This window comes from Onychostruthus taczanowskii, unplaced genomic scaffold (genome assembly GCF_017590055.1).
Source record: "Onychostruthus taczanowskii isolate IOZ18803 unplaced genomic scaffold, ASM1759005v1 scaffold144, whole genome shotgun sequence".
Lineage (NCBI taxonomy): Eukaryota > Metazoa > Chordata > Aves > Passeriformes > Passeridae > Onychostruthus > Onychostruthus taczanowskii.
Window position 1 is genome coordinate 1,182,089 of NW_024498619.1, and position 17,465 is coordinate 1,199,553.

The 17,465-nt window shown below is 37.2% G+C and overlaps 1 protein-coding gene across 1 annotated transcript; it reads left to right on the forward strand.

Moving 5' to 3' along the window:
- The first annotated feature begins 1,297 nt into the window (after positions 1-1,297).
- ACADM (acyl-CoA dehydrogenase medium chain) lies at positions 1,298-16,108 on the forward strand. Its single transcript, XM_041398333.1, has 12 exons — positions 1,298-1,512; positions 4,788-4,887; positions 5,738-5,835; positions 5,958-6,027; positions 7,918-8,018; positions 8,104-8,184; positions 8,992-9,122; positions 10,210-10,318; positions 11,171-11,311; positions 11,390-11,485; positions 12,174-12,422; positions 15,808-16,108. Exons 1-12 carry the CDS (start codon positions 1,489-1,491, stop codon positions 15,877-15,879), a joined length of 1,272 nt encoding a protein of 423 aa, XP_041254267.1. The 5' UTR covers positions 1,298-1,488; the 3' UTR covers positions 15,880-16,108.
- Positions 16,109-17,465: the final 1,357 nt, after the last annotated feature.

The window sequence follows — 17,465 nt, forward strand, 5'->3', positions numbered from 1 at the left end:
ACATACAACATCAGTTTTTTATACATACTCTGAACCCATCTATGCATCTTAAGAATTTTGATGTATGCCATTTTAGAATATGCACAGTATAATCCATGCCACAAATCAAAAATTAAAACTTTAAAGCTTTCAAATGAGATTAGTTTATTTCCTTATATAGCATCGCAACACAGTGTTGCGATGATAAATAAACTGAGGAATACAAAGATATTGCATACACATAAACCACACAAATAGTTAAATAATATATAGGCAGAAAATGTACTGCTCAGTAATGAAATTCCCTCACTATATGCAGAACCATGATCTATGGAAGAGAATCCTATATAAAATGGAACACAAAATACACACTTTGAGTACTGGTATTTTACAGACCAATTGCAGCTTTACATTCAAAAGATATGGTGTACTTGAAACAGGAACATACAGAATCTTCAAAAATACTTAAGCAACACAGAGCTTTAAATTATGCTCATGTCTTTTACTCCATTGCCCCTAAGGTACAGGGAAAAAAAATCTCCTGATATTAGAGTGAAAAAGCAGCAGCCTATGCACTGAATCAAAGCTGCCCACATGCCTCCCTTAGGTAATCACTTGCAATCACAACAGTATGAAGTCTATAAAACATTACAATCATCTCCTTTCAGACAGTTGATAAATATGTCTGTAAATAACTTTTAAATGGCTAATTTTCTATCAAACTGTTTCTTTGGCATTAACTACAAAATCAATACTCTCAACTGTCAGAAACAAAACAAGCAACTAAGAGCCAAATATAAAAAGGCAATAATGATGCAAAAATATTTGTTGAATACTATTTTGTATTATTATGCAAAATAAAATGTTATTCAAAATCTAGCTTCCAGAAAAATACTTTATTAATTTTGTTGAAATTTCACACCAAATAAGAAATTCACAGAGAAATCAATGGCTGCCATTTTTCTTGGAATCCTTGTTTTAATAAACCCCTAAATAACACTGCTGTGAAAAACAGTACTGTTCAAAAGCATATATTTTATGCACCACAGATAATTTCCAAAAGCATTGTTTTTCTTTAAGATACAACCGGAATTAAGAGCATTTATAAGCACATTTTATGTAAGTACCAACACAGTTGATAGTTACAACTCCCGTGCGCCAGGCCCAGTCACTCTCCAGTTCTCGGCACACCTCCGAAACATGGGTTTACGACTCCCTGAGGCGCAAATTACAGTAGAGCTGCCTACACGGGCTTTTCTGCTAACAGATGAATGGTGTACGCGATTGGAGCCAGCCTAGGACACTCAGCAAACAGGCAGCGAAGGCCCACCCGGGACACGCACAGGCCCGAGCCCACAGGGCGCGGCTCCCCTCGCGGGAGCAGAGCAAGGCGGGCCGGGCCGGTGGAACCCAGGGCTTCCCCAGCGCCTCGGCTCAACGTGGCACCGCCCCGGCCGCCCGAGCACCGCCCCGCCGGAGCTGCTGCGGCTGCCGGGCTCTCCCGCCGAGATGGCTGCGCTGAGGGCAACGCGGGTGAGCGGCCGGGGCGGGTGAACGCTTGGGGGACACGAGACCCAGGGAGAGGCACGGGACGGACCGGATCGGACCAGACCAGACCGGACTGAACCGAACCGAGGCGCTGGCGGTGCTGGCGGCTGGGGGAGCCCGGGCGGCGGGGAAGGGCCGCGGGATCGCAGAGGGCGAAGGGCGGAAGAGGCAGGGCCAGCCTGCCGTGACCGTCGGGACAGCTGCAGGCGTAGGGGCTGCCCCGCTGGGGAGAGCCGGTCAGGCTGGAATCCACCCGCCGTGCTGCTTTTCCTGCCTCGCAGTATTTCCCGAGTTTATGGCCGTAATCCTCAAGGGTCGAATGGGTATCGCCATTTGATGTTCTTTAGTGGAGACAGTGCACAGCCCTGGGGTTCCTCATGTGGCAAAGGCCGCGTCGTGCCAGGTGTGGCTGGCACCTCTCCATTTAATGGTGGAGACGGCTTCAAAACACCGGGATTAGAGTTCAGGATATTTTATCCAATGCATTTCCTATAGCATACGTAGCTGTACTACCTATGTTAATGTTTTAAAAAATATGTGCAAAATATAATAGTTGGTTTTCTAAAGTACAAACTTTCTACTGTATTGAACCAATAACCTCACATCTTCAAACTAGGAAACAGAAACTATTCAAAACACATTTACCACTACACATGGCTTTTTCTGGATTCCCCATTTCCAGAGGCATTCATGAGTCTGAATTACTTGAAAGGCCCTTCACAGCCTCCTAGCAGCAGTGTTAGTTTGCCCCAGTTTGATGCAGCTTGGCCACAAGTCCTAAGTGTTGCTGTGAGAGTGAGGGAAGTCCGTGAGGGAAGAAGTCTCCATCTGAAGTTGGTATCTCATGGCTCAAAAGTAAAGCTTTAGGCAAAAGAAGCCCATAGGGAGGAAATTATTCTTTCAAGTTCAGCCTCCTGACATGTTACCCCAGCAACAAACTTCTCTTGATAATTCTTTTCCTTTTTGCTCTGAGATACGTGAGGCAGAATCAAGGATAGCAACGATTAGCTTATTGTTGTCCCACCGTTTTCTGTGACCTGCATCTTTTCAAACAGTTCTGTACTTCTTTTGTCATCAAGGTAATAAAGAGATCGCATCACTTTTGTGAGTAGCCTTGTCATACCTTTTTCCTGGCAGCACATTCTTCCAGTGTTAGTCTCACTACACTGATGATCGTATTTGTAATTACGACAGAGTTTATACAGTAGTGCAAGGAAATGCAGTAGGAGTTGTATCTGAACATCACTACTAGTAGTTTGTCACTGAATCCAACTGTTCCTCAGAGTTAAGCAACAGGAAAGCTGACAAGTAGAGAGATGGTCATCCAAATTTTTACATGTAGCAAACCCTCATCCTATGTCATCTGATCAGTCATGCAGCTTCCAGGTATGAGTCCCATCTGTCCATATTTCATTGTGGGGATATTGTTGAGTTTTTCCAGAGTAATCTTCAGTGTTACCTTGCATACTATACCACAACAGACATAATTTCATTTGTTCAAATTTTACAGCTTCTTCCATATAGGGTACTGGATTAGTTTTAATCCAGTACTTTTCCAAGTGCAGGCAAAAACTTTTGGTTGCAAAGCTATGCATTAGTCTATTCCTAATAGACTAATTAGGGATATTAGTCTAGCCTATTTAAGGGCTGCTCCTTAAAAAAAGAAAAGAAAAAAAATTCAGTAATCTGACTTTTTTCAACCTCATCTTGTCTTTTTTCCAGATAAAATAAGGCATAAGTAATGCTGAAGAATCAAGGTCTATCTAGATTTTTGTGGTATTGTTTTGGCTTTTGAGAGGTAGCAGTAACAGAAAACTTAGCAAGATACTCTTTTGCAATGTCTATTGTTTCTAAAAACTTGAAATTAATAATATATTACCTACAGCAAAATGCAATAATGAACAATTAATAAATTGACATTACCAGCACAATATGCAAATATGTCATAATCTGTCCCTCTTCCCTGCCTAGAAGAGGTCCTTCTGCATTTCTTCACCTTTGAACTTTATAGATGTTTTCAGTATCCTCTGGAAATATGTTTTTCACTGTGTTGATACCTATTACTGGCAGTATTCGTCATGCTTCTTGTGCTGTGTTATAACCATCTATCATATAGCATTATTATTAACAGCACCGTTTATCTACCATAACTTTTTTGAAGGTACTTGTTGCCTCCCCAGCTGTGTAACTTTCTGTAATGTCCTTGTCTTCTAGACTTCCCAGTAAAATTTCTGTGATATTTTTTTCATTACTATGAATAATTCTTTTTTTTTTTTTTTTTTTTTTTTTTTTTTTAATGCTAGGAAATAAGTGACTGCTCTGATCACAAGTTTAAAAAAAAGAAGTCTACATTTTCACAGAAGAAAATCAAGAAGAAGCCTTTCCTTAGTGTTCAGGCAAATTTGGTTTTGCAATATTGATTTGGGTCATGCTAAAAAAATTACCCAATTTCATATTTTTCATTAATTTTCAAACATTTCAGAGATTCATAGCTCTTGAAGAGAGTAAACCATCCTCTTAAAACAAATTCAGACATGCTTTTTCACAGTATTAAGACATTCTGAAAATACCTGTAGCAACAATATTTGGGGCTCTAAACTTGAAAAAGCAGAGAAAGTATTTACAATGAAAAAGAATAAATTTGTGGCAAGTATTAGGAGGAAAAATAAACTCAAGATAGTCTGCTGTCTCTCCTATTGGAGGACAGTAATAATCACCAAGTGTCAGTGGCAGCAGCTTATTAAAAGAAAGGAGAGAATAGTGTAGGACATTATCAAAATATTCTGATATATCAGCTAATAGGTAGGTTGTTTTTAAAATCTTGCTAAACCTGCATGTAGGTAAGCATTGAGTAATAGGATATTCACTACAGGGCCAGAAAATGAAGTTTGATGAGTGTGTGTATAAATGAAAGAAATATATATTGTTGTGTCTCTGTGAACATAAATTTTAATTATGATTAATAATTTTTAAATACTCAATTGCACAATACTTAAAAGTGCATACAGCAGTTCACTCACCCTTGGTCCTGTTAAAGCCTGAGATTCCTGGTAGAGAGGTGTCAGTTCATGTAAGTGCTGCTTGCCACAGGAGGAAAACACAATGTAGCCAGTAATTCTTTTATCGCTGTAGTAATTGTATTATACTTGATGTGACACAGTTTCCAGACAGGGAGTCTAGAGTTGTGCTGCAGATAGGTTAGTAGCTTTAGGAGGCTTGAACTGTAAAGATCTTACACCTCATGTTCTTTTCCTCTTTAGCAAATGCTTCAAACCATCACAGGGAATGGATGGAGGTCCTATTCTGGTAAACCTGCTCAAAACTTACATGTAGGCAAACCTGGAGCTGGCTTTAGCTTTGGTAAGTAGTGCAGGTTTTGAAAGAAATGTAACAATAATGGACAAATTGCAGAGTTAAAAAGAAATCATATCCTATGTTGTAGTTCACCATGATTTTAAAATGAAGGTGTTTGTTCCAAATATATTTCTAGTAAAAAAAATAGTTTGAAAAACAAAGTAACTTTATCCGTAACTGAGGCAAGGCAGATATGTGTGTAGTGTTCTTAAGATTTTCTTCTTTTTTTAACTCATGTCTATGATAAGTTTTGTTGTTTTTTTTTTTTTTTATTGCTAGAGTGTCTTAGCTTTGAATACTTACCTCATATTGCTGTTTTCAATGTTACAGTACCTAAATGTAGTCATAGTTGAACTTGGTTATCAAGAAATGTAAAAAAATAATTTTATCTTCATTTTGGCATATTATATATAATATATATATATATATATATATATATATATATATATATATATACAAGCAAATTTAGAGGATCAGAGCTAGATGTTTGAAATTGAAGAGTCAGGATCTTTGGGCAACCTCTGTCTTTTTATGCTTTTAATTAGCACAGCATTCTTCTTATTTCTTTTGGTAACACATTTTATGTTACACAGTCCTTTCTGCTTCGTTTTCAATATTTTGTGGATAATTTCATCAGACATAAGTAAGTGCATGTAGGGGTTGATCAGAGAACAATGGAAGTTTCCTCCCCGGAGGAAGAGGAACCTGAACATTTTTGCTTCCTGGAGAGCCCCAAATAGTGGTGGTTTGGATTGTCCTGGAAGGATGCTCGTTTTCTTTATCGTAGTCTTGACAATTAGCAAAATAAAAGACAGCAGAGGATTTATGATCTTTTTCTCTTCCTTTTCTAAAATAGAACTTACTGATGAACAGAAAGAGTTTCAAGCTACTGCTCGTAAATTTGCTGTGGAGGAAATTATTCCTGTTGCTGCACAATACGACAAAACTGGAGAGGTAAATTCTACCATAGTGTACGGGAAAAAATGGGAAAAACCAGACTTTTAATCTTAACCTGCATAAAATTTAAAGTTTTGGTTGTGATGAATCAGAAGGTGATTTTTCTGTGTCTGTTTCAGTATCCTGTTCCACTTATAAAGAGAGCTTGGGAGCTTGGTCTTATGAATTCACACATACCGGAAAGCTGTGGTAAGTAAATATTCTTTTTAATCTGTAAAATGAAACAACAAAAAGACATTAGATGAGAATCCTCTGTGTAATTATGGATTCTGTACCGTCGCATAAATAGTCACATACTTGAATAATCTAATCAGTAGGCAGGTTGACACATACAGGTGGTACTAGGTGTGGGTGTAATCAGGAGACAAATTACGTAGATTATGGTTTAGTAATTTATGACCAGATTTTTCTACCATGATTACAGCTGCTTAATGTTTCCCTGGTGCAGTGTCAGCTGATTAGGCAGAGAAATTAGAAGGTCATGTTTTGTTCTAGTCTCTGGCACAAGCTGGAGCAATTTAAGAACTTATCCCAGAAGGACTGTTTTTCAGTTTAGATTAAGTGCAGTACAGCAGAGTCCTGGCTCATAAGATGTTTGAGTGATACAGACAAACATGATATGCTAGAGAAGGGTTTTAGTGAAAGCAACTCATGCCTCATAAAGTCACTGAAGATCTCTGAAGTAGCTAATAAATGTGTGAGCAGGGGATAGAGAATGTCTGAACTTCCAAAATAAGTTTTAAAAATCATCAGCTTTCATACTGGCAACATTAGCAGCTGCTAGGTCTTGTGCTATTTGGGATGCCTAAAAACAAACGGAGAAGGGCGTAAATGCAAAGATGATAGAGTTTGCTGATAATACTAAGACAGTCTGGTTCAGAGAGCTGCAGGAAAAGATCACAGAAGAGAGTGAGAGTTAAAATGGCAATGTGATTCAAAAAGAAAAAGTGATGCATGTGTGAAGGGAAAGAATCAATCTGAACTTCACAGAGGAAAGGTATGCACTAGATACTACCTCTCAGAAAAGACATCTTTGGATCCTGTGAACATGAGCATAATGCTCAGAAGTGGTTAAATCTGTAAAATCTAAGGTCAAGAGGGACTCTTAAGGGAATGAATTAAAAAGCAGAAGGCATAATTATACTGCCTCCTGAATCCAAATTGCACTTGCCTCTTTAAGTCATTATATAGTCAGATCCTTCCATCTCAAGAGAGTATTAGGGAAATGGAGAAGGTTTCTAAAAGGATGACAAAGAATACAGAAGTTTTATCTTCTGTGTGAGATGTAAATTCTATAGAAGAAATTACTAAAATGTCAGTGTCATGGGAGAGTGTGAAAAGGGACTGATGGTTCACTGTCCCTTTCAATATAACTAGAAGGCATCAAATTATGCTAGATGCTAGATTCAAAACAAGTGAATGAGATGGTTCTGCATGCAGTGTGGAGTTAATTTGCAACTTATTGTCCCTGTACGATATACGTGCTAAAATCTGACACAGATTCAAAAAGACACCAGATAAATTCATGTAACAGATGTCTGTCAGGGGCTGGCATAACAAAGATACCAAAGAGAATTATTTATTTGACCGAGGAAGTCACCTGAAAGTTCAGGAAAATATTTTTGAGGTAGTTGTTATTGTACTTATATGTACTGTTGGCCAGTTTCCCATAGTGTTGGCTTCTGTCAGAAACAGATTACTGCGTTGGTTGTCTACTAATATGCACACTTTCTTTGTTCTCAAATGCTTTTGGCTCTTTTCTCTGCCTCCTACGAACTCTTAATTCTTGAATGTACAGTAGTAAAAAAATGTGAGTGGTACGTTCTTGCCACTTTGTGCAAGTTATCCCACATTAATCAAACAATAACTCTGGACACATGATACGTAATTTTCAAATCACCTTTTACTCTTCTGATGAAGATACATTTAAAAAGCTTGCGTGAGAATGCCTAACCAAACACAATACACAATCAAATGTATGTGGAATAATACATTTTTGCTAATTATGTTGTGTACATCATTATTATTAGTACATTATAGTTTATATCCCCTTGAGTAACTTAAATACTTCAACCATAGGTGGCCTTGGCCTTGGCAGTTTTGAAGCGTGCCTTATTACAGAAGAGTTAGCTTACGGGTGTACAGGGGTTCAAACTGCCATTGAAGCCAACTCCCTAGGGGTAAGTTCTGCCTTTTCTTATATCCCTTAAACTACAATCTCTGCCCTTGAAAGAGCTGGATTAATGGTCTAAATATTTTTTTCAGCAAATGCCAGTTATCATTGCGGGAAATGAGCATCAGCAGAAAAAATACTTAGGAAGAATGACGGAAGAACCAATGATGTGTGTAAGTATAACTGCTATACTGCAGAATGTTTCTAAACCACATTAATTGTATTACTCCTTTTTTTTGTGATTTTTTTCCCCCTGAACACTTATATGTACTCACAACTTAGCCCTGTTTGATTTATATGTAAACAGTGACATTTACTGAAAGTTAGCGAATACCTAATGAGATACATCCAGTAAGTAAACAGAAGATATTAACTGGAAAATTATCCTCATCCTAAGTCACTTACCAAAAATTACAGGGTTTTTTTCCCTTTCAAGAGGGGTTGTAGATGTTTAAGAAAAATAGAAGGTTTATGTAAGGAGACCCTCAACTTGAATGGCAATGACACTCGTATTTGTGATCTCAAATATTACATAAACAGTACTTGTTACATAGAAGGCAGTAAAGATTCATGTGCAATGTATGTAAATTTACAACTAAGCCTCCTAAATTGAAGGACTCAGTGCTCCTGTTTTCAGGCTTTAAAGATCCTCAGCTTTCACATCAGAATTTTTGAATCCTGGAAGTACTAACTTAAGGATTATAGAATGTTTCTGTTTGATTAAAAGCCAATTTTATGTATTATTATGGATTTATAAAGAAAACTAACCCAAACTCAGCTGTTTGCAGGGGGGAATGGGCCATGTGTAGGGTTGTTTTGGGGTTTTATTGGGGAGTTTTGTTTATTTGGTGTTTGGATATTACCATGCAGTTCACTTAAACCTTCAACAACTAGTTTGATGCACATAATCTGCATGAATATGTAGTTGACTAAAGACAGAACTTCTATTCTGAAAGATTTTGCATCTTAATTTGTTTTAGGCTTACTGTGTAACAGAACCTGGAGCAGGCTCTGATGTGGCTGGTATAAAAACAAAGGCTGAGAAGAAAGGAGATGAATATGTTATTAATGGTCAGAAGATGTGGATCACAAATGGGGGGAAAGCAAACTGGTATGTTAACTGGTGTCATAGATTTATGCTGTTATGTAGTAGCTTTACCCCACCCCTCCAACCTCAGTTAAAATCTTTAAAGACCAATTCTTTAAAAACCTATCCTTCAGACACAAATCTGAATGTTCTCTGTTTCAGCAGACTACATTTTAATCTCTGCCTAGTTTATGAGGATAGCTATCAGGATAGCATATGCAAATGCAGTCTTGAGTGCTATGCAAAGCCTAAAAAGAAAAATGAGTGATGATGTTATGACTCCACACTCAATAATAGCCTCTTGAATCTTTCAGCTATCAAAATTAAATGTGATTCTACTAGAAACACCTCTGACTCCTAGTGAAGCTAGAAACGTTGTTAGATTGTAGTGTTACTTTTTATTTTCTGAAAAGAAGACATTTTCTATCTGTCAGAAACTGCAGACATGGCTGTGTTGTCTGGAGTGTGCTTTTACAATGTAAACCTCTTAAATCATGTCTTACATCACGCTGATTTACAACATAGAAATTTCCCTGAATTCAAGTGGAAGAAACTTCCTAGACTTACCCAAAAGCTGAATTTTCTAGTTATTTTCTTGTTGAAGGCAAACCCACCAAAGACAATCTATCAGATTTCTTTTGACCTTACTGAATATCATAGAAGTGATTTACAGCTGTTTAATTTTTAAGAGAAATACTTATTTACAACTTACACTTAGAAAAATAAAATCAAGATCTTTGAAATCAGGTTATAACTTTTACATCCAAGAAAGTATGTCCTAAGCATTAATTTTTATATACATGCTATGAATGGGTTTCTTTTGTACTATTTGGGAAGCTGCTAATATCATAAAGACTTACAATACATGGAAAAGGTAGGGAATATTTGCATGTTGATCTGAGTAACTTCATGAAATCTTGAATCTTTGAAACTTCTACTCTCTTTCTCCCTCTCATTTTATTTTCAGGATGGGCAGGAAAGAAATGTTGTTAACTCATAGACAGAACTTATTATATGGTAGAAATGCACATAAAAATATTTAAAGTGCTAGATAAATATATCTTGTTAACTGTGAAGATTAACTGCATTCATCTACTTTGTTTTACACTAGGTATTTTTTGCTAGCACGTACAAATCCAGATCCAAAAACTCCTGCAAGCAAAGCCTTTACTGGATTCATTGTGGAAGCAGACAGCCCAGGGATCCAAATTGGAAGAAAGGTGAAGACTGTATTTCTTGTTTGACAAGCCAGGAATTGTTGTTCAGTTCTAAACCAATAATAAAACAAATGTACCACTAAAGAAAAAAGACTGTTACACAACTGAACAGTTTCATATGCTTATGTACAACCATCTTTTCATGTTCACAACACAGAGGAACTATTCATGAAACATAATTTTAAAGCTATTAATTCAGAAAAGGAATTATTCAGAATGGTCTAAAGTAAGATGACTACTTTGACCGTCTGCAAAGAATCTTTGAGAACTACGACATTGGCAGGTGCCAATAAATGAGAAGTAGTATGCCTTGAAAAAATAAGAAGCAAGCTGGACAATTTTGACCACAAATACACACATAATGAATTTTAATTTTAGCTAGTGCTGGTCAAAGAAGAGGCCTTAGAAATACTGAGGCTACTTCTCTCTTTACAGAAAGCACTATTTTTAATAGTAGGTAAAACTGAATGTGGAACATTAGGCAAGAAATCTGAAAACTTGAAAAGCTCATTTATTTATTCACTTGTATATATAGTATAGCTGTACTTCCTGCATATTAGATTGTTTTCTTTTTCTATTTGCATCTCAAAGACAGTTGAACTAGAAGAACGCAAGAAGACTGATTACAGTGATAGAACTAATTTCATATAAGGAGAAAGTAAGCTGCCCGGCTTAGACAAGTTAAGGGCATGCTGGTCTGCAAATACAAAACTAGTATTTGTCTTGCATGTGGTAATTTTTAGATTAAGTGTTTTGGGGAAGAAAAACTATGCTTTGCGTCAACAAAAGAATGAAAACATAATGTATCTTTGAATAACCCAAATTAGTAGCACATCTGTAAATTTCCCACTTCAGGAAATGAATATGGGTCAACGCTGCTCAGATACAAGAGGCATTGTCTTTGAAGATGTGAGAGTCCCAAAAGAAAATGTACTGATAGCTGAAGGAGCTGGCTTTAAAATCGCAATGGGAGCTTTTGATAAGACCAGACCACCCGTAAGTATCAGAAAAAATGAGGTTACAAAATATAGCAGGAATTTCTGATTTTTTTATTCTGGCCTGTATTCAATTTAGGTAGCAGCTGGTGCTGTTGGATTAGCAAAAAGAGCCCTTGATGAAGCTACTAGATATGCTTTGGAGAGAAAAACCTTTGGGAAACCAATTGTTGAAGTAAGTGTGGGAGCAGACAATGTAATGAAAGCTTATGTTTTCATACCAGATGTACTGGTACTGATTTTTCAAGGTTATTCCTTGATATTTATATTTCCTTAGTTTTTATATTATACCTCTGCCATTTTGTGGTTTCCAAGTATATAGGTTGCACTGTAAGTAAACTTAGCTATGTGGTAACTTCAAGAATTTTTGGTAATTTATCAATGATAGTAGGCAAAGCAGAAAAAAACCTCTGCCCCAAAGCTAGAACTTACATAACACCTGGGCATACTTAAGTTCTTCAGCGCTAATAAAGAGGGATTTTCAGAAAAGAAGAAAACATCTGAGGTATGTGAAACAAGATACACAGTATTAACACCAATAGAAAACATTGCCCATCATGCTGCTTATCAGTTTTGAAAAAATATGAATAAACAACAAGCTAAATACCAACAAATAGGAAAGAACAACTTCAACTATTGTTTCATCAGTATTTAATCCCTATGACTAAATGGATTTAGAAATCGAAAACTCAAGAGTGTAATTCAACATACATATATGAGAGCGCAATGCATGTTCTGTGTAACTTCACTCTCACGACTTACTGAGTTTTTTGAAAAAAATCACTGCATTAAGAAGATTTTATCTTTCCTGCATGTCATAGAATTTTAAGCAGGCAATATTAACCTAGTTTATTTCATCACAGCACCAAGCAGTGTCTTTCTTGCTTGCTGAAATGGCAATGAAAGTTGAACTCGCTAGGATGGCTTACCAGAGAGCTGCATGGGAAGTTGATGCTGGTCGCAGGAATACCTACTATGCTTCCATTGCAAAGGCATTTGCTGGTGACATTGCAAACCAAGTAGCTGCAGACGCAGTACAGATTTTTGGAGGAAATGGATTTAATACTGAATATCCTGTAGAAAAACTAATGAGAGATGCTAAAATCTACCAGGTAAGTAAAAGAGAAAGTGATAATTTTAAAAATAAATTATTTTATACAGAATGAAGTAATGGCTACTTACTTCAAATCATGATGTACACATATTAAAAAAATAATTTTAGAATGAAAGCAGTAATCCTTCCATTTAAAGAAACAGTGATTCAAATCAGGAAATTAGTTCAAATCAGGAAATTACTTCATACTAAAGTCATTGCACTTGACGGAAACTGAAACCACGTAAGAAAAAAAAATTATATTGTGTGGGTTTTGGTTTTTTTTTTCCCTCTAATGTGGTAACTGATTGCAATTCTTGGATTGTCAATTTTGAAGTCTTTGAACTCTTAGGAAAAAAAATCTTTATCAAAATACCAATGCTTGCTTTTGTATTCTGTAAGCAGAGGTGGTTTACATATCATACTGTTCTTAAAAATCTACAGAGATGCAAAACTTTTGACCATTGGTCTGTATCTTGGATTGATGTCTGCTTATAGTTCAGCTGTCTTCTTAGCCTGAACACTAAAGCAGTTTCTTACCCCAATGACTTATGAGGGAAGAGGTGTTTTTTGTTTGGTTGGGGTTTTTGTTTTACTTTTCCATTAAACTTTCTGTTTGAAACTGTGGTATTATAAGCTGCGTAGAATACGTATCAACAGGATTGAGTATCATGGTATTGTAGTTTAAACCCAGCTGGCGACTAAGTTGCCACACAAGGAAGCTGCTCACTCCCTTCTCCTCCCTGCTCCTGAGGGATGGTAGAGAGAATTGGGAAAAAAAAGGTAAATCTCATGTATTGAGAATAATTGAAATAAATTTAATAATAATAAGTTTAATAATTGAAATAAAGTAAATTATAATAATAAAAGAGAGAGGCATATAGGAATAAAACCCAGGAAGAACAAGTGATGCACAATAAAGTTGTTCACCACCTGGTCTGAAACATGAACGTGTTACCAACGCTATTCTCACAAAACACAGCACTGGACCAGCTACTAAGAAAACTATTGACCCTATCCTAGCTGGCACCATGGCATGTAAAATTATGACCTTGCCTGTGTTATATCAGCAGAAGTTTGACACAACCTAGAGTGATTATCCACTTTTTTAACAAGACCCTTTTGTACTCATATATCCCCAGGTTTTTTATTGCAGTGTTACTGTCAAGAAATTATTCTGTGTCATGTTGTAATTAGTATATTGGCATATACTATGCTGCAGTTATTCGTTCAACAAGAATATTTTCATTTAATTCAGCAAACCCAGTAATCCTTATTGACAGCTAACACTAATAATGACTAGATAAAACATAACAAAGTAGATGATATCAAGAAATGCACATAGACCATGACCTCTAATGATTGTTAGCTATACTAGCTGTCAATCCAAGATTCTAGGCAGTTAATATTTGTCTCACAGCTGACTTCAAAATGTAGACTATTATTGCCACTAGCCAAGAATTTATTTTTCTCAGTTTAAGGAAAGACAACTGCTATGCTGGAATCTAAAGGTCCCTGTAACTAACTTCACTTCTGTGAGTGAGGAAATGAATGACTAATTGAAATTTATGATTGGAATTTTTTTCCTGTCAGACTTGCATGCTTTTTAGAGAATGATAGTGTGAGGGTTGAAACTCAGATTAATTGAGATTGATTTGACAAAATTCCATTATTACGTAGTTTTTTCATTACAGTGATCCAAATGCATGGCTAAGTAGGTTGTTTTTGTAATTAATCAGATTTAGTATTAAATTTTTGATGACTGTCTGTTCCATCTCATCCCCAAAAGAATTCAGGAGAGGGTTTTGTCTTGCAATTATTTTGTCCATGTCTCTTGATTATATCTTACACTTCACTGTGCTTTGCTGTATTACTGCTCAATTCCAGATGGTATATACTTTTGGCCATATGTTGCATGCAGATTAACTTGATTTTTCAAATTATCTTTCATATGTTTGATCTTTTTTGGTATTCCACAATCCTTTTATTGTGTTTACTGATAACATTTTTACATGACCTTACTGTGCCCTAGTTTTGTCTGGCTTCTAGAAATCTTGGTTACTTTGGTAGAAACTCTTAGGTTTGGAAACTCTTAAATTTGGAAAACTTCCTTTCTTTGATTGTCAGAGAGTCTTGAAACTATTTCCATCAGCTTATAAACCAAAACCTTTCCTGCAATTACTTAATGAGATTGTGAGTTGTGATGTCTTTACGCTTGATTTCCATGGCTGTGTTCATCAGCAAGTGCAAATTTAGTGCAATAGGAGCAGTTTGGTAGATTGCAGGAACAGCTGCTGAGACCCTGAGAGCTACACTCTAAGCAGTTTGAGCAGGCTGAGTTCATAGCAAGCCTGTTTGGTTCCTTGGAATGTATATCCCTGACAGGCATCCAACTGTCAGGGTCCAGGTGTAGGCTTGTACCATTGTGGCTTTCCTAGGGGCCAGTGAATGTTTAGTATAGAGAGAAAGCAGAGCTGCCGTTTCAGTTGGTTTCAGAAGGCACCTAGTACTCACAAAACACAGTCTGCTCTGTGGACTGGATCAACATGGGGTAAGCAGCAGCAGAGAATTCACTTTGGGAATCAACAGCTTGTTCTGAACCAGAACACTAATGTGAACACAGGTTATAGAGTTCTTATTTTTAAGATGCTCTTTAAGGTTCCTAGAAAGATTATTCCTATAAGTGAATTTGCATGATTTTCAGCATTTTGCCAAGCCACGTTCTGGCAGAACTGGGAGCTGAAACATTAAAACCTCTAGACTATGTTGCCTCAGCCCCTGCATTATATTGCAGTATGCCTGTGGAGCATACGTCCTGCTTTGGCATTAGAACTTCATAGGTGCTTTTTTGTCTATTTTTGACTTTGCTGCTAGCAAACAAACAGAACAGAGGCATGATGCAGGCTGTTTCTAGAAGAAAATGCAAGAATAAAGAAAACCACAAACAAAACTGTATGGGAGAGAGTACTAGTTAACAAGAAGCAATGGAAAGAAACGGATCAAAGACAACATATGGTAGGACCTTGAAAGGCTAGTTAAAGAAAACACTTAAGGACAAATCATCTCTTCCCTTCTACCCATGATTTCAGATCCTACTTTGAAAAACCTAAATAATGTATTTTCTTCCTTAAATAAGAGGAATGTTGTCACCTATTTTCATGAGAGCCCTACTGACTTTAGATTGGAGCACCTGAGAGAACAAGACTTTCTCAATATCTTGTATGAGTTACATTTAATTTAGCCCACTGTAATTACTCCGGCACACTGGAATGTTCTCTGTTTTTTTCTGTCTTCTTGCACATCCTAATCCACACTGGATTAGTGCCATGGAGGTGTACAAACATATACCTGTTAAAACCTTTTTAAAAATCACCCAGTAACATTATTGCAATTCTTCTTTTCAGATTTATGAGGGAACTGCTCAGATTCAAAGGATGATCATAGCTCGTGAACATGTTGGCAAATTTAAGGCTTAAAGAAATGCATAAAGTGTGTCTGGTGCTGCTGTAGTGCTCTGTGTTCTTATGGAAGAAGATTTTAGTGTGTTTCTGAATAGAATTAAAAAGGGATGAAAAAAAATTCCTTCAAAATATTTTTATTCTGTTCATTATTAAGCACTGATTCTGTTCTTATTATAAAATAAGATAATCAAGAGTGTAATTTTTGACAGTCAATGCTGCATTTCAATAAAATATTTTTATGACAGGCGTGGTTGGTTTGTATTAATTTTGCTTGTCATATCACTTTCACTGGACAACTAAGCCAAAATACTATTTCTGAAGTACGTTAATAGCTGTATTTCAGCTTCTCTATGCTCTTGCCCCAAGCAGCTGAACAGCCGTTCCAGCTGAGCAGCAGGAAGGCCTGCATTGCTATTGTCTGTGTGCGTCTGTGCTGGGGATTTCTATACTAGTCAGCAGTAGAGTCTGGCCTTTACACTCTGAAGCATGTACATATTAAATGAGGATGAGTCACTTCAAGTGAGAATGTGTAGCTTTCCCTTAACAATGACTTACAATATGTTTTTTATTTAAAATCCAGTATATTTAAACACAGAATCAGAGAGTATGTCAAGTTGGGAAGGACCCACAAGGACTATCAAGTCCAGCTCCTGGCCCTGCACAAAAATCCCACTCTGTGCCCAAGAGCACGGTGCAAATGCTGCTTGAGCTCTGGCAGCCTTGGAGCTGTGACCATTGCCCTGGCGAGCCTGTTCAGTGCCTGACCATCCTCTGGGGCAAAAACCTTCCCGTAATACCAAACCTAAACCTCCTGACTCAATTCCAACCATTCCTTCAGGTTCTGTCACTGAGCACCAGAGAGATGAGCTCAGTGACTGCCCCTCTTCCCCTCACAAAGAATTTGCAGACTGATTAGTGTCCCCTCCAACTCTTCTTCAGGTTGAACAGACCAAGTGACCTCTACTGTTCCTCATACAGCTTCCCCACAAGGCCCTTCACCATCTTCATTACCCTCCTTTGGATGCTGTCTAATAGCTTAATGTCTTTCTTGTATATGTAAACCTATTATTCCTTTCCATCAATGTATATACTTAACTATGCTTGCAGCAAGAACAGCCAAGAAGAAGGAATTAGGAGATTATTTATTTTTTAACCTTGGATAGACCTTTCTTGGCAATGCTGGCAGAATGGACATTCCCTGGAGTTCTTGGACAAATTACTGGATACGTGAGGCTGTACTGCATCCAGTTCTAGGCTCCCCTGTATAAGAAAGATGGGGACTTAAAGGACGGAGTCTAGCACATGGCCACACAAATATATAAGGACCTGAAGCATCTGTAATGTGAGAAGAGGCTAACTTTTTAGCCTGGACACGAGAAAGCTTGGGTAATTTTATCTATGTGCATTAATACCTGATGGGAAGTAATGAAGAGGAGGGATCCAGCCTCACAGTACCCATTAACAAGACAAGAGGCAATGGGGACAAATTAGGACATGACATTCCACTGAAACACAACTTATTTTTTTAGTGTGAGGGATGTCATATGCTGGCAGAGGTGGCGGAGTCTCCATTTGACACTCAAAATTCAACAGGCAGTGGT